This window comes from Lolium rigidum, chromosome 1 (assembly GCF_022539505.1).
Source record: "Lolium rigidum isolate FL_2022 chromosome 1, APGP_CSIRO_Lrig_0.1, whole genome shotgun sequence".
NCBI classification, from domain to species: Eukaryota; Viridiplantae; Streptophyta; class Magnoliopsida; order Poales; family Poaceae; genus Lolium; species Lolium rigidum.
Window position 1 is genome coordinate 90,082,416 of NC_061508.1, and position 26,507 is coordinate 90,108,922.

Below are 26,507 nucleotides of genomic sequence, written 5' to 3' on the forward strand. Positions count from 1 at the left end.
GGACGCCCGCAGACAATTTGGACGTTCGAAATGGGTCGCCCCGTTGGAGATGTCCTTAGAGCATCTCCAGTCGTGTCCCTCAAAAAACGTCCGGCACAAACGATTTGGGGCACGTATGGGACTGCACAGGACAAAAAGAGATAAAAAAATCTGTAAAAAAAAAGAGACCCTTTCCAACCGCGTCCCTCAAACAGCGTCCGGATACATGCATTATTATAATAGAAGGGACCACCCCATGTGAGAAAAGTAGGTGAGAGAAAGTGTGGGAAAAGAGAATGGCATGTGGGGACTAGGGGCTGCATGCATGCATGCGCTGTTTTTGTGTCCGACGTCCCTGGTAGAGACTCTATGCACAGAGTCTCTACCGGGAACGCCGAACACAAAATGAGGCGCTATCTAGATTTGAGGGACGCGACTGAAACGCGATTTTCCCCATTTTTTATCTGCCGTCTCCAAAATGCCGGTTTGGGGGACGCAACCGGACATGCTCTTATGCTACACAATGTGGTAGTATTCGACAATAGGAAGATTTTGTCTCCACTGCAGATTATTTACCTGTGCGCGCATTTTCTCTACTTGTCGGATTTTTGATACATCTAAAACAAAAAAGACCAAGTACTAGAAGACTATTCTCCAAGTGACTCCGTCCACATTTCGTAATAGATCCGACGTGACATGATACACACCCACACCCACTAGACCACCTCGCACGGATCATCGCAGCCGATTCCGCGAGGAGATGATCGATCACCTCAAGCGTGCACGGGTGCTTTACAACTGCGCAGCACCACCATCATCTGAATTCTGAATGAATCTGATCGTCGCAGCCTATCACGCGCTAGCCAAATTTTGCCTTTCAACGACGAGCGCAGTAAACAATGACGGAAAACGCACAAGAACGAACGAACGAACGAAGCTCACGCCGCCGGTGGTGGGTGCCGGAGTAAACGCCAGCCGAGCCAGGTCGCGAGCTAGTAAGTGGCTACTACGCGGGTTGGGTTCACGGGCCTAGTCGCTGCCAAGCGGGGCCGACCTCGCTGACCGCTGCTGGACTAAACCGGCGGACCCACGGCCGCAAGTGGCCACTGCTCCATATATGGCTGGACGCGCTCCGGCAGAGCATTTCCAGTGCTCTGCTTCTCTCTGCTCGCACTCTCCTTCTCGATTCTCTCTTCCACCTCGCCTCCCTCCCCCCACCCGTGGCTCGGCTCTGCGTCCTCCGCGGGAAGCTTCTTGGAGAGATGATGGGGAGCAGAGTCTATGGAGGTGGCGGTGGCCGTCGAGGGACCGCCGCTTTCCTCGCCGCTGTGGTGCTGTGCGGCCTCCTGCTCCTGGCCGGCGGCGCCGACGCGCAAGGCATCCAGCCCGTTTCTTACAAAACCCTAAGAGGTCAGTCACACCCCGACCCTCCCTTCTGCAACTTTCTCCCAAGCTCCTCTCTGCTTCTTCCCGTGCATTCGCATTTTGCGGGGAGATGTGCGTGGCCAGCAGTGCTAAGCTGAAGCTCATCTGGCTTTTCCCCTCAAGTCTTATCAAGAGATTGTGGCTACTGGAATCTCCCGATAACTCTTGTTTCGATTGATGTCCAGTTTTTTCTTTTTGTTGTAAAATTCCTGTGAAATCATCTAGTAGCTTTGAGGAGTTCCTTAATTAATTACCAGCTGCTCTTGTTTGTTTAGTCAAATTAATTACTTCCATGATGATTCAGAAGGTTAACTGAGAATCCTGCAGAGTTGATACGGGGAATGATCGGACCAAATATTCAGTATAGTTTGATTCACCACGGGTCACTTGTTGTGCAGGTGAGGCCCCCCTCGTTATCGCCAAAGGTGGGTTTTCAGGTGTGTTCCCAGGCTCCAGCCAAGATGCCTACAGATTCGCGGCGCTCGCCAGCATGCCTGACACAAGTTGGTGGTGCGATGTGCAACTCACCAAAGACGCTGTTGGGATTTGCCTCGGAAACATAGACATGAAAAACAGCACCACCATCGCCACGGCCTACCCTGCCAGGAAGAGTACCTATGTCGTCGACGGTGCGCCAAAAGCCGGATGGTTTTCTGTCGACTTCAACATGTCTGAGTTGCAAACTGTTGCATGTGAGTGCCCACATCAGCTTCCGGTTGAACCTTGCTATTGCATAACATCTCAGTTACATGCTTAGCTCAACAATTAATACTAGCAAAGTTACTGGTATACTACCTTTCTGTTAAAGATGGCATTATAATGCCTTAATCCTTTTTGCCTTAAAAAGATTATTACAGTTGCATGCGCGCTTTTCATTGCTTGCTAACACTTCTCTAAAACCTTCATCTGATGGCATATTTGTAGCTATTCTTCTTAACTCATTCTCAAACTTTTTATGAGCAGTAACACAATCAATTTGGTCTCGCACCGACAAATTTGATTACTACGGATATGCTATCCTATCTGTCACCGACTTGCCGACCTTAGTCAAGCGCCCGTCCTTGTGGCTGAATGTTCAGGTTGCGACCTAGCCCTGATAAGCTTTTGTTGCCACTTCTTTGTCGCATCATGCAAAAACTAACTTCTTCTTTGCATGTGTAGCATGACATCTTCTACAGGCAGCATGGTTTGAGCATGAGGAGCTACATGCTTTCCATCCTAAAGCGTGTCTCTGTGAATTATATTTCTTCACCTGAACTGGGCTTCCTCCAAAGTATAGCTCCAAGAGTTGGCAGCAAAACAAAGCTTGTGTATAGGTTTCCTGATAAGCTCACCTCCGATCCTTCTACCAACCAAACTTACAGTTCAATGCTGAGTAACTTAACATTTATTAAGACAATTGCTTCCGGTATCATGGTCCCAAAGATCTACATTTGGCCAGTCTCAGACGATAACTATCTGAAGCCTCCCGAATCTATTGTCCAAGATGCCCACAAAGCAGGGCTAGAGATATATGCATCGGACTTTGCAAATGATAGAATTATCCCCTATAACTACAGTTATGATCCTTTGCAAGAATACCTGTCATTTGTCAGTAATGGTGACTTCTCTGTGGATGGTGTATTAACAGATTTCCCAATTACTGCATCCGAGGCCATTGGTAAGCTACGTAGTTCAACATTTTCTTTGATCTTGTACCTATCAAATCATGAAAACACTACATTTTAACTTTCATCTTCACCTTCAATCATATTTTGTTTCTGTAAACTGAACTTAATTTATAACATATAGGAATAACTCTGTAATGCTAAGTTAGACAATGGCGCGTAATGCAACACCGGTACATTGGCCTATCTCCCTAATGTATTTTTTTTTTGTACATATATAATGCTTCGACATTCTTCTAGTTTTTAGCACGAATCTCAGAACAATATTAGTTAATTACTGATGAGGAGAATTAGTAACTTAGTCACTGTTTATGTCTGGCCCATGGGTCAAAATCCATCCCCACGCATGCTTTACCCCACGATCTTGGCTGTCGTCCCAAGGCACTACTCCATCTGTTTACTCCCTTTGTATGATATCACAAATAAATGACTTTTTGGACATTGACACGGTCCTCATGATGTAACTTGTAATGTGCATCAAATTCTATTGTTATAGTATAAAATTAGATAAATTCATCAAATTCTAAATATAAAACGTCATCTATTTGTGATATGGAGGGAGTATGTTTAAAACCTGCAACCATAAATGCACTGGATTATCACAATATCCCTACTGAACTATCTTATGTCGTGATTAAAAACTTGTTTGCTCCCTAATCTGTCCGACTTTAGTCCTAATGGAAAATCAGCACATATATTGAATTTTACCTTGTAACATACAGTAAATGATCTAAGGGAATCCAGTAAAATGTCTATCTCAGTTAAGAAATACAGAACCTTGATTAATCGCCCATACAGATATAATCAATATATATGTTTCCGTTGTTAATTTTTGAATCTCTTTCTCTTCAGGTTGTTTCAATAATCTGAATGCAAGTAAGGCGGATCATGGTATGTATATCTGGGCGTAAATCCTGGTTCCTCTGTCAGTCATGAGGCTTGAATGCCTACAGATTCAACTCAATCAGTTTAATTATTGAAGTGTTTCTCTACAGGGAAACCATTAATTATTTCGCATAACGGTGCTAGTGGAGACTACCCAGACTGTACTGATCTGGCCTACCAAAATGCAATTAAGGATGGTGCTGACATGATTGATTGTACCCTTCAAGTGACAAGCGATGGAGTTCTTATTTGCATGAGTTCCATAAACCTGCTTGAAACTACCAATGTTCAGAGGACAAGTTTCAGTAACCTTGCATCTGTGATTCCTGCTATTCAGCCTACAACAGGAGTCTTCACATTCAATCTTACTTGGGAAAACATTAGCAATAGTGCTTTGACGCGTGAGTTCCTTCTCTTTTGTTAATTTTATTTCATTGAGTATGTGGATGGAAAAACAAAGCGTTAATTCGTGTACTGGCCCTTTACCTGTCCTTCTTCTCCAACTAAGATGTCTAGCCCGTGGAGTAACTATTATCTTGTAAGAAACCCAAGGTACACAAATGAAGGAAAGTTTCTCAAGTTCACTGACTTTCTGGAATATGGGAAGAACAAGGATTTGTCTGGCATCATGGTGATTATTGAGGTGATACTTCCGCCTTTTACAACCTGATTTACAAAACCTCTGGTGGAACTCCCTAATATGCAAAAACGAAAGTTAACAATGATAGTTAACTTTTTCAGCGATCTCTGAACTAAAATAAAGTATAACAAATATAATCCATTTGTTTGTTTACTTTTTTCTCAGTTGTCTAACTTATTTAAATATTGTCATCTGGTATATTCTCGTGTTTGTAAAGAAATATGTTTTTGGCAACCGTACATGCACAGCTTATGCGCATTAGAAGCACAAGCATATTATGTAACCATCCATTATTATGTGTATAGTAACCAGTACAGGACCCTGAGTACATGGCTCTTGGCTAAGGCTATTATTGGAAAGTGACATTTGTCACTTGCATTATTGTTGGATTATATTTTTTGTCTTTGTAGAAGTCAAATTTATTGCAATAGTGGAGATTTTCTTTTGTTTATTGATCAATATATCTTCTGTATTGCAGAATGCAGCGTTTATGGCAAAGTCATTAGGATTTGATATTATTGAGTCTGTAACCACTGCCTTAAGTGATGCTGGTTATAGTAATCAAACTGCCAAGGAAGTCATGATCCAGTCAGAAGATAGCGCTGTTCTTGTGAAATTTAAGCAGCAGAAAACACAATACAAGCTTGTCTACACACTCCCGCAAGACATTGGAGACGCTTCTAACTCGTCGCTAGCAGATGTTAAGGCGTTTGCTGATGCTGTAGTTGTTGACAAGAGGTCTGTTTTTGCACAAAGTTTGCACTTCATCATCAAGCAAACCAATCTTTTGAAAGATCTGCAGTCTGCGGGCCTAGCAGTGTATGCGCAGGTGTTCAGCAATGAGTTTGTGTCACAACCCTGGGATTTCTTCTCAGACGCAACAGTGGAAATCAACAGCTATGTCCAGACGCTTAAGGTTGATGGCTTGATAACTGATTTCCCCAAGACAGTAAGAAGATACAAAAGTAAGTCCTATTTGATATTTTCACTTGACCCGCATCATTTTGCTGCTTGGATCTTCTGGGCATGCTGAAATTAGCGTGTTGCTAGCTGTTCCTATTTTTTTTTTTGTGTGTGTGGCTCCATTTGGAATATTTCACATTTACGGTACAATGCTTTAGTTGCAGTGATAGGAAACTGAAGTCCTGTTGTTTTTTAAATGTTCGTTACAACATTTGACCTTTGTTATACCGTATTGGCAGGGAATTCTTGTACAGGCTTGGGAGATAACACGCCAGTCTACATGCAGACTGTTAATGTCGGCGACCTTGCAAAGCTAATAAAATCCCAAGGCGTTCCTGGCGCCCAGCCGCCAGCCGTGGCACCAATGCCAGTACTGAACGCATCAGGCGTGGAGCAGCCAGCGTTCCCCCCTGTTTCGCCCAAGGGTTCACTTCCTGGTGCCTCCCCGCCTCCTGGTTCATCGCCTTCTGCCGCCTACGCAGCTGCTGCGAGTACTTGCAGTCTGCTGTTGGCTGTTTGTGCGGCTCTGCTGATCTAAAGCAGGATCATGACATGAGGGCTATGCTACTAGGTTAAGTTACCAGAGGGGCTATCAGATTTGCGCACGCTATAGTCTCGCGATTTTGTCACTGGGTATTCATTTCTGTAGCTATTGGGGTGCATTGGTGTATTTGTTCCCGCTGTATAAAGCCATCCATTAATAGAGGAGGTTGCAAACTCTAGCAGGCGCCGAGCGCATGTTCCAAGTGCTTTCTGAATTCTGATTGCTGGTGGGAACCTGCCTTATCTACCATTTTCTGCATAGAACTCTTATTTCTTAGCTGACAAACACGTATATGTTTCTTGTGAAAATCAAGATGGTATATGTTTCTTCAAACTAGTATCATCACATCAAGATGACATCTCGATTCAGGTTTAGGATTTCCAGTGTGAAGGGTCCCATTTTCGCTGAAGAGAAAATGTATGCAACACCTAGGACGATGGGTATCCTCTTCAGTACCTGATCTGCACGAGATCCCTATGAAAACCATCCACATCCCAACACAAACGAAAAGGGGGACAAAATCTTGAGAATACCATCACACATGCCTATTTGCTTTTGGGAGTAAAATCTTGAGAATAACATCACATGTTACTGGCCGTACTACTCAAGCTGTAAGAGCATCTTCCCCGGCGCTATTTGAGGTTCGACACTTTTTTTTTGCCACACCGAGGAGTCCCATAAGTAGCCGGCCTCAAAAGTAGTTGGACAGTTTGGAACCTAATATGATCGCTGGCAAGCCCTTGCCGCTCCCTAAGCGCTGGATTCGAAATGGGTGCACCGGCGCCACGTCGGTTCGCGCTGTGGGACCGCCCTGGCAGTGAGAGAAAGCGGCGGTGATGTTTTAAATGACCACGCGCATAAATTCGCTCGTTGTCTTCAATGGGTGCCAGTTCCCGAGGTGGTGACACGATGGGGCGCCGCCAGTCAGCTCCACGCGCCGACGAATGAGCTCCATGCATCATCAAAGCGCACTGCCGCCGTCCTCTATAAACCGCACGAGCACTACCTTCTCCGCCCACTCCCCAGCGCGCCCACCCCTCGGAAAACCCTAGCCACCGACCACCTCATCCTCCACCGCCATGGAGCACAACCATGAAGCCAACGGCAGTGGCATCGACATAGGGGAGGACCGCCGTCACAATTTTACCCTCAACGAGGCAGAAGTCCTCTTCCATGCGCGCCTGCTGGTGCCGCCGGAGTACAAGCTACCACACGGCTGGCACCTTCCAACGCCGGGACACTATCTCTCTGGCGTCGGAGGGCGAGGAGCTCCGTTCCCTCATCATGGAGCGATGCGCATAGCTACCGGCGGCACAGCGTAACCAACCGGTGTGGACTCTGCATAGCCCGGAGTGGCTGGTTGTCTTTCGTCGCGAGCGAGGGGGGGGGGGGGGGAAATCGCACGCTTCATTCGCCCTGAATCAGCCGGCGCTCTTGGTGCTATGGGCGCTCACGAACGGGTATCACCCGCGAAGCGTCGACGATCCTCCACGATGAGTCGTCTTTTTCCCGGCTGCGCAGTCTGTCGCTACGCCGGCGTATCTAGCCTCCTACCGCTCTAGTTCATCGTGATCCGGCTCGTGAGGCTACACAAGGCAGCAGCGCTCGACGCCCTATCCACTGCCGAGGCGCGGCGGCGACATCGTCATCCGCGGTGCACCCCGCGGTTCTTCCTCAGCGCCGGTAAATAGGAAGGCGACGATGAAGGAGGAGGCGCACTCACCGCCGCACGGGCTCCCACACCTCTGCGCCACTCCTCATGTCGGTTCTCCCATCATCGCCGCCGCATCCGGAGAAGAAATGGTGGGAGGTGGAGCTGGAGATGTAGGTGACGAACCATGATGGCTTTCGGCATCAATAACGTCGTCGAACTCGACGCCCATTTACCGGCACCCACACCGGGGACGGCGGTAAAAACGGAGGAAGCCGAAGAGAGCAACGCCTTCGACTAACGGTAACGGCGCCGACAACCTGAACTTCAACGCGTTTGACCACCCCCGTTAGATTAGGGTTTACTGCTTTTTAGTTTAAATTTGTAAACTTTGTACACATTTTAATGAAAACCTCTGAATTTTAAGTTTGAGATTGTTTTAGTTGCTATTAGAGCATCTCCAGTCGCGTCCCCCAAACCTTCCCCAAAGGGATTTGGGGCGTGCCGGACAAAAAAACGTTCCCAGCCGAGTGCCCTAAAGCCTCTTTTTGTCTGGCGCGGCCCGATACGGTGTCCGGCGCCCCGAGCCCGTCCCCGCTACACAGGGGACGCTCCGGGCACACCGGACACAACGAAAAGCGAGGCGAGGAGTGGCGGGACCGATGCGTCAGCGGCACATTCAAGTTTGGACCTAACCGTTGCCTACCTCGCGACGGAAGTTATTGGCGCGCAGTGACACACGACCGAAGCGTCGCAGCTTTGCCGTAATGGCGACGGAGGGGCAGGCGAGACGTCTCGTCGGTGCTGCGCAACCTCCACGCGTTACCGGCGTTCGCACGCTACTGCGCGTTCCCGCGCTTTCTTCCCGACGCTTCTGGCCTCTTCCCGTCAGCGTCTATAAAAGCCCCCCCCCCCCGCGCTCAATGGCAGCCACCATACCCGCCGGCACCCCTTTCTCTGCCGCAAGCACAACCCCTTTGCGCAATGATGAACCGCCCCAGCGCCGGCCAGTTCCCTCCACCACCACATCCACCACTGGAAGCACCGTAGTTCGACATCGACGCTGCCGCAAAGGAAGAGTCGCGGCGGCGCCGGGTGGAGCGTTGGCGTGCAGAGCGGCGACATCGGCGGGAGGCAGTCGAGCAGCGGGAGACCCCGAAGCTGAGGAGAACGCGGCGTGGGAGGAGGCGCCGCTGCCGGACACCATTGCGGCGTTCGACGCCGCCACGATGGAAGAGACGCGGCGGAGCCGGACGGAGGAGATGGCCGAGCGGTGGTGTGCGGAGCGGCATCGCTAGCGCATGGATCGGGAGCTCCAGTACCATGAACGGCGGGAGGCGATCGAGCGGCGGTGGAGGGAGGCGGTGGAGCGTCAACAACATCAGGCGGCGGAGGAGCATTGGCAGCGGGAGGCGGCGCTGGCTGCAACGGAGGCGGCCTGGGGGCTCAGGCGGATGCGTTGGCGGCGGAGGCCGACGTGTTGGCGGCACAACTGGAGGCGCAAATGGAGGAGGACGAGGCGGAGCAGGAGGAGGACGACGACAACGATGACTTCGAGTGGTCCGATGACGATGTGCCGCACCCGGACGAGGTGGCGGATCAGCAATGAGCGCTCGTCGAGTCCTCCGAGTCGGAGAAGAAGCTCCAGGACGATGCTCGTGCCCGCGAAGAGGCGCAGATTCGCCGCGCCGTCGAGCTCTCCTCCAGGCGGCGCAATAGGGGAGGGCATACGACGACGCGCTGCTGGAGCGGCGGCGTCTGCTCACCGCCGTCCGCATGGAGAGGCGGCGCGTGCAGCAGGAGCTGCGGCGGAGGGGAGGCGACAACGGGGCAGGGCCGTGGAACGCACCGCCGGGCGGGCAGTAGGCTAGGGTTTAGATGAAATCTAGCCGTTTTCATTCAAACTTTGTAATATATAATCAAATTTGAATAAAAACCCTTATTTTCGTGCACTAATATTTATTTGGGTGAGCGTTTGGGGGATGCGGCTGGGGAGCGACGTGCCCTAAACGCGGGACAAATAAAACACGTCCTCCAAACATTCGATCCGGCGCCGTTTGGGAAACGATTTAGGGGACGCGACTGGAGATGCTCTTAAGATCACCTATTGGAGGTCGCATGTTTATGTAACCTCTCCAAATTAGATAGCAGATGCGGGGCGTCCTCTAAAGCTCGCTGCTGCCGGCGCACCTGTCGGTTAGGAACCGCCGATGGTGAGGATCTAAGAGTATCTTCACCGGCGGCCCCGATAGCTATTTGGGGATGGGGCGAAATGGGCTCGCACCGGCGCGCTCCAAACGGCGCCGGCGATTTTTGGAGCCCAATAGAAGCGCCGGCAACCCCGTGCCGGCCCCTTCGCCAAGGGCGCGAATCGGGAGCGCCGGCGCCTCGCGAGGCTGAAAAATTTGGGCGTGGGAGCCGCCTGTCAGCCACACACCAACAAAATATACATCTTCTCCCCCAAAACCCTGTCCCCTCCGCCGCTCATTTCTCCCGCCAGCCGCTCAATCTCCCATCCAGCCTCGAACCCGAAAAACCCTCGCCGCCGCTCCATGCCACCGAAGAGAAGGGCTCCGGCGAAGGCAGCGAAGCTGCCGACGAAGGCACTGCCGAAAGACGCGCACCATCGCGCCGAAGGAGAAGCCGGCGACCATGTCACAGGAGGACTGGGAGACGGAGATGGAACGCCGCGCCTTCGTCACGGCCGACCGCAGGAGGCGCCGCATCGCCGCCCTCGACGCAGCGAAAGCGGTGGCCTCTGTGGAAGCGTGCCTGAGCTTGGGCGGCGGCCTGAACAGCATCTCGATCTCCCCGTCGTCGCCGGGTTACTACGCAGGGTACACCGCGGACGTGCCGTCGATCTCACAGATGCGGCTATCGTTGGCCAAGATGTCTCAAGAATCGAAAATCTTGATGGCCGACATGGAGAAGATGGACCCCTTGGCACGGGCGTGGCACGAGATGTACCGCGAACGCATCGGCCAAGAGGTGATGGCGGCGCGAGCTGCGTCGGCGTCTCCCCCGACACCGTCCATGTCTACCCCGACACCGTTCGCGTTCATGCCTTCCCCAGCACCATCCATGTCTACCCCGGCACCGTCCGCGTTCATGCCTCCCCGGCGACAGTGGATCCTGTTGCAGCGACGGAGCTGCTGCCGGCCGCCGATGAGGAAGCCGTCGAGGTTGCGCCGCCCGTGAACTCCTTCGTGTGATCATGCGATCATCTGGCTTCAAAGCCCTTTTTTGCGCTGGAAACGGCGATCTGGTGGCCGTCTGTTGGCCCAAACTTCTTATTCCAAAACCTATTCGTATTTGGTGGCCGTGTGTTGGCCCAACTTCATATTCGTAGACTTATTCGAATTTCTATGGTTGTGTTTGAGATTTCAAATTCAAATTATCTATCGGGGCCGCCTGTTTGGGGGCGCCAGTGTGGGAGCAGCTCCCCCAAATGGAGAATGCTCTGCCGGCGCCCCCCAAACGGAGGTGCCGGCGCCTATTTGGGGGCTACCGGTGGAGATGCTCTAACATAACGTCTTGATCATGTCAAAAAAGAACGTCCGTTTGGGTCCGCACGGGCCTAAAATGTGTTAGGAACCAGGTCTAGCGGCCCGATGCATAGTAACCGGGAGATGCAAATGTGGCATCTCGGATGTATCGCGGCGGACGCTACACGGACGCGCCAAGCCGCCAAGCGATCGCTTTTCCAACGGGCCCGCCTAGAAGCGAGTCGTATCGATCGCATCGCTTCCGCAGTTGTCGCTTCGGCGGTCTTCGTTTCCGCGTCTGCGCTGCAGCCTTCGCCATCAATGGTGTCGCTTCCTCTTCGGCAACAGGACTGGCGGGCGGTGGCTGGGCTCCTGCGCCGCCATCAATGGCATCGTGTCCCGCGTGCGCCCGGCCTTACCATTGCCCACACCACCGACACTTCCACTCCCACCCTCACCGCCGCGCGCCACCACTTAACCATGGGAAAGAAGAAGCATGACTCTCAGGCATCCGACGGCGGCACCAAGAAGGCGGAGCGAACGAACAGGGTGCCGTCTCATGCACCAGAGCTGGTTTCTATCCGAATTCCAGCCAGCAGTTGATTGATATGTCACCAACCGGTTTCTATCCGAATTCCAGCCAGCAAAGCACTGGAGGGTCCTCATGGGGTCCGAATGATTTGGACATCATGGATGGATCAACGGCACCTCTTTCAATTGCAAGCTCTGAAGAACATCAACGTTCCACGGTAAGCCGTATTGGACTGAGTAGAGTTCTCGAAGCATAACACACATTACTGCTACTAGTTGAACAAGCAAGGTCTTCGGTTTTGGTCTCAGTTGTAATACTTACTGGATAATGTTGTCACATCTATTAAATTCAAAGCAAAACTAATGTTTTACAGGTTGAAACCGTCATACAAAATGAAGAATTTGAGCAACTGCAGCGAGTGCGCAATGAGCTAGAACGCTCAAGAAAGGAAGCATCCGAGGGACGTTAGAGAGCTGAGAGAGATCTGTTTGAAGCATCTAAGATTGTACTATGTTATTGCTACATACTTTTAATTATCCATTACTCGATGATACATGTGTCTATAAAGTAAGAATTTTTTTCTTGCAGTTCAAAGCACGGGAGAATTCACTACGCACTGAAAAAAAGGAGGTAGAGGAAAGACTGACCAGAGAAAAGACTGGCCTTGAAAAAGAGCACCTCCATATATGCAGCGAGCTGCAGAAAGCAAATGAACAAAGGATACAGCTGGAGAGTAAGCTTCTCCAGGCCAATTCCCTAATGGAAGAGCTCAAACAGTTGCAGGTAGAGCTGCAGCACAAGAAAGACTATGCTGTCATACAAGCTGAAGAGATGCATCAAATAAACGGTAACACTGTATTTGCTGGTGCGTTTGCCTTGACAGAGTTCAGATACGAAGAGATAAAAGAAGCAACAGACGACTTTGATGACTCCAAAAAAATTGGGCAAGGCGGATGTGGAAGCGTCTACAAGGGTTTTCTCCGCCATACTACTGTGGCTATAAAGAAATTCAACAGTGAAGGCACAACAGGAGAGAAAGAGTACAATGATGAGGTAATTTTCATCATTATTCCTTAAAACATACAGTCATTGCATCAGCTTAAGATTAAGATAAATATGTGTTTCATATGAGAAGAATAAAAAGGGGCATCTAAATATTTGATTTCTTAACATATTGCAGGTAGAAACACTGTGTAGGATGAGGCATCCAAACCTCGTCACTCTAATAGGAGTGTGCAGGGAGGCCAAAGTGTTGGTTTTCGAATTCATGCCGAACGGAAGCCTAGAGGACTGTCTGCAGTGCAAGCACCAAACAAAGCCGCTCTCATGGCAAATGCGAATCAGGATTGCTGCCAACATCTGCACGGGGCTCATCTTCCTCCACTCCAACAAACCAAAAGGCATTGCCCATGGTGACCTGAAGCCTGACAATGTCCTTCTTGATACTAGCTTTGTTTGCAAACTGGCAGACTTTGGGATCTCCCGTCCCTTGAATCTGACAAACACTACTGTCACCCCTTACCACCTAACAAACCAAATTAAGGGAACAATGGGATACATGGATCCAGGATATACTGTCTCGGGGGAGCTCACAGCGCAGTCTGATGTCTACTCGTTTGGAGTAGTTCTCATGTGATTGCTAACTGGCAAGAACCCCCTAGGCCTTCCAATTGAGGTGGAAGCAGCCTTGAGGAATGACACGCTGCAAGAAATAATTGACACTTCTGCAGGGTACTGGCCACCTGAGTACACCCAACACCCAAGAGTTGGCAAGACTAGCACTGAGATGTTGCAGGTATGACAGAAAGGAGCGGCCAGATCTTGCAAAGGAGGTCTGGGGTGTCCTGGAAGCTATGATGAACTGCCCAAGCGATAAATGCCATCCACCAATCTTTTTCATCTGCCCAATGTCACAGGTCCGTCAACAAATCAAAGAAATGAAGCACTTGAATCATGTGATGATGTTGGTCACACCAACAGTTACCTTCTATTTACCTGATCAATCACCTTCAACCCTTGTTGCTTTCAAGTAGGTGGTTTGCATTGTCACCTTTATTTCATATAACCTTTGCATCTTTATAATATTTTCAGGAGATCATGAGGGATCCACACATTGCTGCTGATGGATTCACATATGAAGGCGACACCATCTAGGACTGGCTTCAAAGCGGCCATACAATGTCCCCCATGACCTACCTCACTTTCACACACCATGAGTTAATACCAAACAATGCCCTTCGTTTTGCGATTCAAGAATGGCAAATGCAATCATTGTGTCCGATTGAAGATCTCTGAGTTCATGCAATAGTCCTCTACAAGTTGAACTCGAATCTTACTGTGAGGATTTAACCATGGCACTGGAGTGGACTGCACGGAGGCAGTTAAGATGATCAAGGAGCCAGGCATTGACCGTTCGGTTTTCATGGGCATTGTCCAGGAAATAAAAGAGATGATGGTAGATGGGGATAGGTTCGAGACATTTATCATTAGACATGAGCGGAATAAACTAAGTCATGAGCTTGCAAACTTTGATCTCTTGTCGACTAGTACTATGGTTTGGCCTCAGTCCGGGCCTGATGAAGTCCTAGCACTATGCCAGGCAGATTGTAATCATATGATTTAATCACTACAAATTCCCATTCGCAAAAAAGAAAAAGGATGGCAAATGTGACAGCAAACGAAATTTTAAACTTCCATTTGATTTGTATGATGTCGTTTTTTTTTTGAGTGATCATATGATGTCATGTTTATGGAGTGAAGCAAATGGTTTTATGTTTGTATAGTATAGCGAACTTTCTTCCTCACTTAAGCAGTTAGCACTCTATCAATGTTTGGCCCCGTGAATGAGAGGTTTGGGATGAACTGAGTTGGCATGTAACTCTCCAAGAGGATGTGTTATTCTAGTTGAATGAAATGGGAATACAGGATGCGTACACCCATTTCCCCTCTCGCTTTCGCGAAGCTAGAAGTTCGAGCAAATCATTATGATCCCCAAAAAGTTACAGTGGAACAACAATCAGATAAACCAGAAGTTAGATGGTTGAGCACAGACAGTTCATAATAATGTGATTTCTTGATAGATTAACTACGAATGTTCGATCTTCAGAGCTACAGATACTGGTCTGACTTGGTAGTTTCGCTGCATGCTGCCATTTTATAGGATATAACAGGCACATTATCTGACTACCGCGTCGGCAGAGACTGCATGGGCCAAGTGGTTTAGCTGCTCTTGCTCGCCAACAATTTGGCCCCATCCCCTAGCTTCAATTTTCAAAGTTGTAGGTCAACAGCAAAACAAAATTGAGGGGTTCTCGGTGAATAGAGGATTTGCTGGCTGCACGATGAGGCAAGTAGGAACTAGAGCAAACGTTGAGTCGATCGCGATGAGAGCATCATATATTATAGCGCCAAAAAAAAAAAAGTATACTAGACTCTGTTGCGCTGTCGATTGAGAAGGTGGGCTGGGCATTCACACAAACAGGTTGTCTGCAGAAAGAGCTTAGGAAGCAAACGTTTAGTGCAGTTATCGTAAGACAAGACTAGAGGAGAGGAGTGGAGAAGAGGACTTACAGTCGGGATGGTTGGGAATTGGGACAACAAAAAATGAAGCGGCCAGTGGATGAGGAAGTATATCTCCACTCCAAGAGGGTGCTGAAGTGAAGTGTCTCGCACTCTCACTTCACTTTGCAGCTGCGGTCATACAGAGTAGAGAGGAGTTTCCCAAGTCATCGGATCGTCCATCAATCCACCATGAGAAAGGCACAGCTAGCTCCTGCCATGGAAGTTACTGTGAGATTCTTGGGCAATTCCTTCAGCTACATTAGTAGCTTACCATCACGTCATATATAGCTTAATCGATTCCAGCCGTCTGTTTGGGCAACGGCCACAAGACAGGCCGAAAGCAGGCGTGTGTGTGCACAGCTACTAGAACGAGTCAATCTCTGCATAGATGAGCCGGAGAAAAAGTAATTAATGAATGAACAAGAGCAAGTAGGCAGGTATAAAATGGCAGAGCAGACAAAAGCGCGGGGACGACTCCAAAGCTGGCCTGGCCTGAGCTGCTGCGCAAAGGAAGGAACGACAGAGCTGGCAGCAGTGATGGACTCCATGGCCGGCGACTCGCCGGAACTGTCCTCCTCCTTTTCCGGAGGCGGGGAGAAGAAAAAGGTGTACGTGGCGATGGGGGCGGGGGAGTCCAAGGCCATGGTGTTGTGGGCGCTGCAAAAGTTCCCCGACAGAGCCGCCGCCGCCTTCGTGCTGCTCCATGTCTACTGCCACCCCAAATTCATCCCCATCAGTGCGTCTCCTGCCCTTCCCCATATGTTTCTTTTCTTTCGATCTGGGCTGATTCCATTGCCCATTTACCCTCCCCTCCATGTTCAGTTCTCTCTTTCTCGCGTAAAAGATGTTCAGTTATCTCTGGAAACTCATAGTATTTCCCTTTGTGCAAAAACCAACTCAAAACACGAGTTTTCCTTGGGGGGTATTAGATCTCTCTGTTTCTTTCTGAAAGTCGTATTTCGATCTGTCGAGATAAAGATTTTCTGTGATATGAAATCGGTGTCCAAGTCAACAAGTTTTGCAAAGGAGGGAGTAGTAAAACTATGGATGAAAATGTTTATGTCACCAATGTTGTTTCACAGTGGGCACTAGGATTCCTGCTAGCCAGGTGCAAGAGCAGCAGCTAATTGCACACAAGAAGATGGAGCTGCAAAAGATCAGTGACATCCTGGACGAGCACCTGCTTTTGTGTGCACAGGAAAAGGTCGTGCTAGCTTAACACATAGTCACCTCTCACAATGTAAAGAAAAAAAAAAATCAATATCAGCATGGATTACATTGCAGAAACATACTAAAAGAATTAACCTACACATTTATTTCCAGGTACAAGCTGAGAAGCTGGTGGTTGAATCAGATGATGTCGCAGATGGGCTACTGCAGCTCATCTCTGAGCGACATGTCACCGCGCTCATCATGGGGGCAGCAGCAGATAAGCATTACACAAAGTACGTTGCAAATTTCTTGACATTCATGGATGATCATTATAGCTGAACACTTGGCAGTCATTAGTATTGCCACACAAAATAAAACCTAACTCTTTCAAGAATTCAGGAAAATGATGGCCCTCAAGTCTAAGAAAGCACAGGCTGTAGAACAACAGGCAGATCCTTTCTGCAGAATATGGTACATTTGCAAAGGAACGCTCGTTTACCGCAGGTACGGTTGGTCGACTGCGAGGAATCTTCACTTTGTGCTCTTAGGATTACTAGCAGAATTCCAGCCCGTTTGACATGTTTCCCTCCCTGGCTTTGACTTATCTATTCTAGGATGGATGTTGCCATTAGCAATGAAGCAATGCGAGAAGATAGGCGAAAGTCTGGTGATCAGCAGTTTTCAGTGGATAGATCAACTAGCTTGTCAGACACATGGTGTATTTCAAACACATGGCTACATGAACCAAACCTCGGACAACAGACAGGAAGGACTAGTCCGTGCAGATTGTATGATAATGAAACGGTAAGCACAATCCATGATGGAGGATCTGCTTGGTAAAAACACAAAATAGATGATCACTACAGCATACTGTTTTATCTGATAGTCCACCTGTTTATACCCATAGTTCTGAAATCTAATTATACTCCCAACTTCTACACGAGGACAGTAAAAAATTCAATAAATATTGATGTGACGTTCTTACCTTATCACATGCAGGACATTGTTAGAGAATTTGACAAGCCTGACAACAAATTCAACCATATGCTCCAGGAGTTAGAGAGTGTAAGAAAACAAGCTTATGAAGAAAAATGCAGCCGCGAAAAGGCAGAAAGGGAGTTACTTGAGGCTTTCCAGAAAGTAAGAGTAGCTTAATTTTCATTTAACAGTCATATCAAGTATATACTAATGTTAACAGTTAATTTAGTTGCATACTTGCGTGGATGTATGTATGCCAGTGAGAGCATTATTTGTAAGAAGCTCATGCTACTGTGCTTGTGAAGCACCTTCAGAAACTTTAACACCAAAAATAAATTTTTAAACAAAATATTATTTTGCATAATTGAATGAAATATGTTCTCACGTTTAGTCTGTCCAACAGGCACGAGACTCCGAGAATCTTTACTCAGGAGAAGTGAAGCAAAGGAATAAAGCAGAGGAAAAGTTGACAGCAACAATGGAGGAAGTTGAGAAACTCACAGAAACAACTGATGAACTTTGTGCAAAGCTTCAAGAGGAACGCAAGAAAAGATTGGCCCTGGAGAAGAGAACTGCCCACTCAGACCGAATCATCAAGGATTTGATGCTGCAACGTGACAAAGCTGTAAGAGAGGTAGAAGCGCTACATGCAAATAAAGGAGAATCTAGTGCAACCACAGAGGGGGAAATGCACATCACGGTGTTATCCTGCTCAGAGATTAAGGAAGCAACCAACAACTTTGACCACTCATTGAAGGTTGGAGAAAGTGTTTACGGAAGTGTGTATAAGGGCTTTCTTCGGCACACAAATGTAGCAATAAAGAAGTTGAATCCCGATAGCACACAGTCACAGTCGCAGTTCAATCAGGAGGTTAAATTATTGGTTTTTTGTCAATTTTCTGGTATTTTGATGGTTCACATAAATTACTGTGTTGCAGAAAGTTAAGTTTGTTCATGATGCTTGCTTTGCAGGTAGAAATTCTCAGCAGGGTGCGGCATCCAAACCTGGTTACTCTTATAGGAGCTTGTAAGGAGGATCAAACTCTTGTCTATGAATATATGCCCAATGGAAGCTTGGATGACCGCTTGGCTTGCAAGGACAATTCTAAACCTCTTAGCTGGCAGTTGCGCACCCGCATCATTTCTGATGTTTGCTGCGCGCTGATCTTCCTCCATTCTAATAAACCTCATAGCATTGTTCACAGCGATCTGAAAGCATCTAACATTATTCTTGACGGGAATAATGTAGCTAAGCTCAGTGGTTTTGGTGTGTGCCGAATGTTCACTGATGCGTTCAGGAACACAACCACTCTATATAGGCATACCCACCCAAAGGGCTCCTTTGCATACATTGATCCTGAATATGTCATGACTGGTGATCTGACACCCCAATCTGATGTATACTCTTTCGGGGTGGTGCTCCTACGCCTCTTGACTGGAAGACCAGGATTTGGCCTGTTGAAAGATGTACAACAGGCAGTGGAAAAGGGTTGCTTGGAAGCAATACTGGATTCATCTGCTGGGGATTGGCCAGCTATGCAGGCTGACCAATTGGCTCGGGTAGGTCTGAAGTGTTGTGAAATCAGAAGAAAAAATCGCCCTGACCTGCAAACGGAGGTTTGGACTGTACTTGAACCGATGTTGAAATCTGCTTCCGTTAAGCTATGCTCCTTGTCATTTAAATCAGTATCAGAAGACCTTGGTGGTGTGCCGTCCTACTTCATCTGTCCAATACTACAGGTGAGTCATACATTTCACTTGATGAATATCATTTTCATCTACTGTGGTTTCGATATATTAAAATGAGTTATGGAGGTATATCAGTAAAATGTATAAAGCATGTTGATTAACCATAAATTCTCCTGCAATAACCATTCTTAGTAATTTTAGACAGTCGGCCGGTTTCTTGAATATGAGCATCTGTAATTTCAGGTTGTTTCACCTTTGCATTTCTATGGTGCAGGATATAATGAGGGAGCCTCTAATTGCTGCAGATGGTTTTACCTATGAAGCCGAAGCTATAAGGGAGTGGATCGACAGTGGCCACCGTACATCACCCATGACAAACCTTGAGCTACTCCACCATGATCTTTTGCCGAACCATGCCCTCCGTTCTGCGATCCAAGAATGGCTGCAGACAAATGCAAATTAATATGTTAGCTTTATTCCCATGGAGCTTCAAAACGGAAATAGCTGTGTGCTTAATTCCTTACTTAGATTAATAGACACAAACCAAACAATTCCGAGTTATTCCCAAAGAGTGGCTTAAGATATACACATTGCTTTTTTGTTTTGTACCTTCAGCAAAACTTTACTTAAAATGTAATAACTTGGGGCTTCATCAATGGTATGCTGGACTTTGTACATGGATTTATAAGGAGAAAACTGTTTTGCTGATGATACTGTTGTTACATGTTCACACTGCTTGATTGAACAATCAATAATGGAGTTGTACTGACTGGCCTCTCAATGTCGATGGTTCATGAATGTTTGCATGAAAATGCATATGAGAGTGGAACTATCAATTTTTACAACCATATATGTTACACTTTCATTTACATGTTACATCCATTCTAAAAGTCTGTTATTCGTAGCATCGACCTGTCTATTCCGAAAGTCAAAAATGATAAAAAAAAAACTCTTCGGAAGGTAAATCAAATCCCAGTGACCTTTGACAAGCTTCTTTTATCCTCCTGTGAATGACACAAATCCATAAAGTTGAACATAACCTTATATGGAAAATGCTGACATACTCGGTCTGTCAAATTTTCTTACCAAATGCAGGTTGCTAAACATAATTCGAAAGATATGATACCCTTGTATCAAATGAGTGACCAAATTGCCAATACAATCGGAACAGAAAGTTGGAAAATCGAATATCAATTGGTATCTTCAGAAATCAGTAACCAGAAATAAACTTGTTTCTCCTTGCACTCGCGATCTATCCGATCTCGACCTTGATTTTTAGCAGGAGTCTAGTTTTAGCTCTGACATACTCCACTATGTCAGGTTATCACTACGTCAGAACTGCATGCACATGCCATTTCTTATCAACAAGCACTTCCATCCAAATGAGTCTGATGGAGAATCCAATAGATACAAGCTGCACAATCAAATTCATGTTCTGTAGTTCCAAGGTATAATGCCGGTATATGCTAGTGAACACACGCTTAAAAAACAGGAGATGGCTTGATGTACATTACTATATTGACAGCTTGAGAGCAGGAATTATGTAAGATCCATCATCAGAGAGAACAATATTGCAGATGTCTAAGCATATCAGAATTATATGTCCTGGACAACATTTCCACATCTTGAAAGCAACCCTTTGATGTGCACTGCCGGCCAGGGTGATGGGACATCCCCCATCTAATGGGACGACTTCATTGCTAAGCATCAAAAGTCAGTCACTGAGGGCAGGCATGTAAACAGCCTTTTGGAAGTAGTGGAAATTTCACAAAAAAAAAAATCACCCGAATCTGAGTGTTCTCCAAGTATGGAGGACAAGTTTTCCTGATACCAAAAAAGAACAAAAATTACTGTCAGCCTGGTTATGAGTTAAATTGGAACAGCTAATGTCTGAAAGGGTAAACCGATGTTTCCTAAATTGAAACCAAAATTTTCTCATTGGACTACACTTGGGACCCAAAGTAAGAGGAAGACCATATCCAAGGCCACTCTTTAAAACCACCACCAGACCCTCTCCTTCAGGCCTTCTATGAACTGAAACTTCCAAGTAAAAGCAAAGGGACAAAAGGGACAAGGATGACACCGATATTGATGGTCCTAGATTGATGAAAAGTGGCACATCGCAATTAGGTACTTCCATAAGCCTTTTAGGCCACTTACAGATTCTGTTTGAGGTGCTGCATCTGTGGTTCAGGTTCTGCTGAACCAGGTAACAAAAGCAGAATCTAGATTTGATGTTACTCTTGATTTTTAATGATATATAAGGCGCAACAAAGATGGATGAAGAGGAGGTTCACATCGCGGTCGGAAAGAACTTCAGAAAAGAGAAGGCTAACATACTGTGGGCTACTGCTAAATTCCCAAGGGCCACAATCGTTCTTCTCAATGTTCACTGGCCATCCAAGTGGATGCCCTTCAGTAAGATTTCTTCAGCCAAATCTTTTCCATCCTTTCTACAGCTCTAAGAGTCACCCATGTGCAATTCAGTGTATCTTTCAACTTGTGTTTGAATAGAAAGTAATATGCCTAATCAAACTTCCCTGGTATGATAAACAGCCTTTTCCTGATCTCCTGTTATATTGGGAGATGCACACAGAGCAGCTGTCGGTACTAAAAATGTTGTGGAAGATTACACAAATAACTTACTGCAACAAATAGCTACATTTGATTAACGCAGATATTAACAGGTTAAAGTATAACTTTATGTTTATGAGCTGTATAAATAATTGTCTGTTTCTATCCAACAACTGCAGTGGGTGGCAAGCTGCTATACAAGTTTGCAGATGAAAAGGAGAAGGAGATGCACAGAGGCAGAGAGACGGAGGCAATGGTCAGGATGTTATCACAATACAAAAGCCTGTGTGATACAAGAGAGGTAATGATATATATCCTAGAAAGATTTTAGTTCAGATTAAGATATTCAGGTTACAGCGGTGCTCATGAGTTCCAAAAGCTTTGTAATCATCTGATATTTGTTTGGGGTCATGGATGAACTCTGACTAGCAGTGATAGCATAAGCTGAATAATTGTTTTATCTAATACTAAAAGCTAAGCAGCCAAACCACATACATTAAGTTCTGACTAACAAGGGTAACAAGATTACTATTTCACATCAGACATGTTTCATAAACAGGCATGTACATTTGCAGGTTAGGGCACATTACATTACACACGATGATATTCTTGCTGGTCTTGTGAACCTGGTAAAGAAACTCAAAATTAAGAGAATCGTCATTGGCTCAAGGTAAGATCGTAAAGTGAACTCATCCCCAAAAGAGAGTGTTTCCCTCTTGGTATATGTTACTCGATGTAAAATGTTCACAGAAAAATGAACAGTACCTTAGTGCATATAACAGGATAACATGGAACCAAGTTATGCAGGAATATGGCAAAGCGAGAGGTGATTCGCAAATGCTGTCAGGTCTGGGTGGTGATCAATGGAAAATATGTGTCCACTAGGTATAGTTTATGTCAAGTCCATAACCGCATATGAACTATTCTCAACATCTGGATCAAATCCAATGACTATTTGATGGATGAGATCATTCTTAAGTGCAGTAATGATCATCTGAGGCATACGGGAAGCATTGGATATGGGGGGAGCTCTGAACTGTTGGCATCTATACATGAGCTGAGTGATGAATCTGATGGATACATAACACCACAAAGTGATTTTGTAAGTAACCTTTAGTAAAGCATTACAAACATGCAAACAATAAAGGTTTCAGTTTACAAGTTTATGACCATGGTTCAGAGTTTGGGTCCTAACTCGTGGCATGTTCTCAAGTATGTCTCGTTCCAGGCAGATGATATCATGGATGGGGATGGGATGATTCAGATGGATGGTGCTGATCAGTCCGCAAAGGTATAACTTGCCTTTGCTTTGCTTTGCTTTCAATACAACTACTAAAACATGTGCATTAAGAATTTCTGCCTATTCTTAAAGTTTGTCCACATATACAGTGGTAGTGGTACAGAAGCAAATGACATTGTATTTGAATTCACTGGGCGCTTAAGTATGTTTGACCAGAATTATATTTATCACAGTTTCCATAAGGCAGGTTGATGACCTAGGTGCAACTTGTGTTAATAACATGAAGTTTTTGCTCCATTCCCGTATGATGTGCAGGAAGCTGAACAAGGCATTGATGAAGCAAATGAGGTGGAAATTTTCCCGGAAGAGGGCGGTGATGAACCTGATGAGATACAGAGTTCCATATGTATATCTGAAAAAACTGCAAAATTGATGGTACAAGCCGCATGGCACAACCTTTTTCATAATACACCCCGTTTGAAATCAGAACAAGTAGAGCTTAGATATAAAAACATGTCAATGTGAAGGTTCCAACACACGACTATGATAATAACACTTCAAAATAAGCTGGAGAGATTATGATTCAGGAACAGAAACGTAGGTGATAGAAAATCATGTGACACAAAGTGATGTCACACAACATCATTACATCATCGAATCTCTTGATTACTTCTTCACAGGAGGAAATGGAGGAACTCCAAAGGAGATTACAAGATCTGCAGGATGAGGGTCATAATCATGAAGAAAACATCTTGTCACCCAGGGAAAAGAATGATTTGCTGAGAGAGAGAACCTTATCGAAAAAAAGATACCCAGAGCTGAAAATTCCAGATCACATTGCTGAATTTCCCATGCCGCGTATTGCGAAAGCGACCAACAATTTCTACTCGCAAAATCTCATAGGAGAAGGAGGCTATGGCCCAGTGTACAAAGGAAGACTAGGTGGTGTCACTGTGGCTATCAAGTTGTTGAGACCCCATGGTAAAATCCATGGTAGACAAGGTTTCCCAGAGTTTCAGCAGGAGGTAAATATAATAAAAGTTATATCAGGTCATTCATTTACTGTTTGAGTATGCCTATGCACACAACATAGCCTACGAATAACTACAAGAAGAGGCAAACACTCATTCAGTACAGAGTAGTAATAAGTAAGTATTCCTATCTGAAGTGTAGTAGAATACCGATGCGATCCCTTTTTCCGAATTTATTAAAGAGAACTGTCATTACAAACTTTTAACACCATGTTGATCGATAATCAGTAGCATGCTTGCATACCTTACTATTTGGAGATTTGGAGAAGCATCTCCTGAACTGCATTATCGTAAAACTGACAATCACTCTTGGAACTCTCCAGGTTGTAGTGCTGAGCAGAATCGAGCACCCACACATCGTGAAGCTGATCGGTGTGTGCCAGGAATCATGCGCCCTCGTTTACGAGCACCTCCCAAACGGCACGCTCATGGATGGGCTCTCCAAGGGGCTCCCCTGGAGGGACCGCATCAGGATCCTCGCCGAGCAGCGGTCCGCGCTGGCGCACCTCCACTCCAGCCGCCCCCACGCCATCATCCATGCGGACCTGAAGCTGACGAACATCCTCCTTGATGGCGGGAACTCGAGCAGACTAGGGGACTTTGGCACCGCGCGCGTCGTACAGATGAAGCCGCTGGAGGAGGACACCATCTGCCGGCGGACGAACCCGATGGGCACGATGGGGTACATGGACCCCGTGTTCTTCACGACCGGCGAGCTCACCGCGGAGTCGGACGTGTACGCGTTCGGCGTGGTGATCCTGCAGGTGCTCACAGGGCTGCTCGACCTCAACATCGCTGAGCAGGTCCAGGAGGCGGTGAAGATGGACGCCGTGCACGGCCTGCTGGACGCATCCGCTGGGAACTGGCCCGGGGTGCAGGCAGAGCGGCTGGTGAGGCTGGCGCTGAGGTGCTGCAACATGGAGCGGAAGCGGCGGCCGACCATCACATCCGACGCCGACTGGAGACCACTGGACATCCTGCGGACCATGGCGACTGGAAGTAAATCCCGGAAATGGAGTCAGGGCAGCTGAAGAATAGACCACAGTGCACCGGCAACTTGGAGCAAAATGTCAATGAACAGTAGAAGCACTTCTTGGAGTACTATCCGTGGATGCACATTAAGTAGAACATGAGTTACAGTACAACATAACCGAGCAATGTTTGCTCTTATTGTAATTTTAGACCATTGCACGACTTTTTGGAACCGTGCACCAAACATCTCAGGCTATGACAGCATGAAGGAATGTGTAATATTATTACTAATTTTCCATTTACGATCCTACTATAGCATCACAAACTAAACAAAAGAGGTACTGAAAAAACGGATCAATGCATGGAGAGGGACCCAATTTCAACATTTTGAGCCAGCCTGGAACTTCATATTTACATAAACTCTGCTTCGTACAGAAAGTTGTACTAGCAGAATGGGTTTACTTCAGCTGTAATATAAGGCGAGTGGTTCGACTTCGTGTCAGGATGCACACCTACGATACTACGAGAGAAGACAAGCACCCGGTACTACGAAAAGAATGAAAGGTGTAATGCGACTCAAGTACTCACCCAATCGAGAAGCACAGATCGATGGGGATTTGCTCGGCGCGGCATCGAGTCGATCAAGAGAGTGAAAGAGGGGACGGGCGGTTGACTGGTTGAAAAATTCCATTACCTGCCTGCCCGACCGTACGCACGCCGCATTCCTGGGATCCATCGCCGCCACCGCCACCGCCGCCGCCTCGGTAGTAGAGAGGAGAGCGCCGCCGTGCATTCCGACTGCCGCCGGCACGCCCACTGCGTCATGACTACGAGACGGGCCAGGCAGCTTCTTTTGCGCTTTGGGCCTCTCCCTCCTTTTTCGTCTGTTTCGTTTCCCCAAAGCATGTGGGCTCAAAATCACCCAAAGAAGGCGGTTAGGCCAATAACAGGGGGCATCCTGTATGCCGGCGAAACCTATTCGCCGCTCAAAGCGGGCGCTCCGCTCAGAGCGGGATGGATTGGGCCGACCCATTAGCAATGGCGGTGGTGTTCCTTCGTTTTTTCTTTCTTATTTTCCTCTGGTTTTTTCTCTGGTCCTTCTGGTTTTTTCTCTAGCTTCTGCTTTTCGGTCGATTTTTCTGAACTATTGATGATTTGAACTTTTTTAGGATTGATTTTTTTTGGTTTGAACTTCTTTCGAATTTGAACAATTTTTAAGTTTGAACATTTTATTGTTTTGAACATTTAAAAATATGAACATTTTTCGCGTTTGAACTATTTTCATATTTGATATTTTTTTGAATTTGAATAAGTTTACATTTTGAAATTTTTTAAGTTTGGAACATTTTCATATTTGAACATTTTTGAAATTTGAACTTTTTCGAAATTTGGAATTTGTTCGATTTTGAAATTTGTTCATTTCTGAAAATCGTTCAATTTTGAATTATTTGGTTTAGAATTTGTACAGATTTGAATTTATTCGGTTTTAAATTTGTATAACTTCTTAAAACCAAAACAACAGTGCAATATATGAGAACA

The 26,507-nt window shown here is 46.6% G+C and overlaps 3 protein-coding genes and 1 pseudogene across 3 annotated transcripts; all 4 read left to right on the forward strand.

The window, feature by feature from the left end:
- The first annotated feature begins 1,226 nt into the window (after window positions 1-1,226).
- On the forward strand, window positions 1,227-6,281 carry LOC124693126 (glycerophosphodiester phosphodiesterase GDPDL3-like). The gene is made up of 9 exons (XM_047226618.1): window positions 1,227-1,389; window positions 1,803-2,096; window positions 2,368-2,483; window positions 2,566-3,064; window positions 3,924-3,962; window positions 4,067-4,357; window positions 4,460-4,599; window positions 5,075-5,561; window positions 5,799-6,281. Exons 1-9 carry the CDS (start codon window positions 1,242-1,244, stop codon window positions 6,095-6,097), a joined length of 2,313 nt encoding a protein of 770 aa, XP_047082574.1. The 5' UTR covers window positions 1,227-1,241; the 3' UTR covers window positions 6,098-6,281.
- A 5,438-nt stretch (window positions 6,282-11,719) lies between these two features.
- Window positions 11,720-14,066, forward strand: LOC124648902 (annotated as a pseudogene).
- Window positions 14,067-15,869: 1,803 nt separating this feature from the next.
- LOC124677513 (U-box domain-containing protein 33-like) lies at window positions 15,870-19,730 on the forward strand. Its single transcript, XM_047213500.1, has 9 exons — window positions 15,870-16,068; window positions 16,415-16,536; window positions 16,656-16,777; window positions 16,884-16,988; window positions 17,099-17,288; window positions 17,484-17,624; window positions 17,866-18,333; window positions 18,435-19,202; window positions 19,426-19,730. Exons 1-9 carry the CDS (start codon window positions 15,870-15,872, stop codon window positions 19,612-19,614), a joined length of 2,304 nt encoding a protein of 767 aa, XP_047069456.1. The 3' UTR covers window positions 19,615-19,730.
- Window positions 19,731-21,209: 1,479 nt separating this feature from the next.
- Window positions 21,210-25,027, forward strand: LOC124677523 (U-box domain-containing protein 33-like). The gene is made up of 9 exons (XM_047213511.1): window positions 21,210-21,281; window positions 21,417-21,569; window positions 21,905-22,026; window positions 22,301-22,395; window positions 22,674-22,827; window positions 22,954-23,016; window positions 23,281-23,400; window positions 23,646-23,990; window positions 24,320-25,027. The coding sequence occupies exons 1-9, from the start codon at window positions 21,257-21,259 to the stop codon at window positions 25,025-25,027; spliced, it is 1,785 nt and encodes a 594-aa protein (XP_047069467.1). The 5' UTR covers window positions 21,210-21,256.
- Window positions 25,028-26,507: the final 1,480 nt, after the last annotated feature.

Excerpts from the sequence above, each read along its gene's own strand:
- LOC124677513 (XM_047213500.1), top strand. The coding sequence starts at position 15,870 with ATGGACTCCATGGCCGGCGACTCGCCGGAACTGTCCTCCTCCTTTTCC. Across the intron at positions 16,537-16,655 it reads TTTTGTGTGCACAGGAAAAG|GTACAAGCTGAGAAGCTGGT; the intron begins GTCGTGCTAGCT and ends ATTTATTTCCAG. Across the intron at positions 17,289-17,483 it reads GATTGTATGATAATGAAACG|GACATTGTTAGAGAATTTGA; the intron begins GTAAGCACAATC and ends TATCACATGCAG.
- LOC124693126 (XM_047226618.1), top strand. The coding sequence starts at position 1,242 with ATGATGGGGAGCAGAGTCTATGGAGGTGGCGGTGGCCGTCGAGGGACC. Across the intron at positions 2,097-2,367 it reads TGAGTTGCAAACTGTTGCAT|TAACACAATCAATTTGGTCT; the intron begins GTGAGTGCCCAC and ends TTTTATGAGCAG. Across the intron at positions 5,562-5,798 it reads GACAGTAAGAAGATACAAAA|GGAATTCTTGTACAGGCTTG; the intron begins GTAAGTCCTATT and ends CCGTATTGGCAG.
- LOC124677523 (XM_047213511.1), top strand. The coding sequence starts at position 21,257 with ATGAAAAGTGGCACATCGCAATTAG. Across the intron at positions 22,027-22,300 it reads GCCTGTGTGATACAAGAGAG|GTTAGGGCACATTACATTAC; the intron begins GTAATGATATAT and ends GTACATTTGCAG. Across the intron at positions 23,991-24,319 it reads TCCCAGAGTTTCAGCAGGAG|GTTGTAGTGCTGAGCAGAAT; the intron begins GTAAATATAATA and ends GGAACTCTCCAG.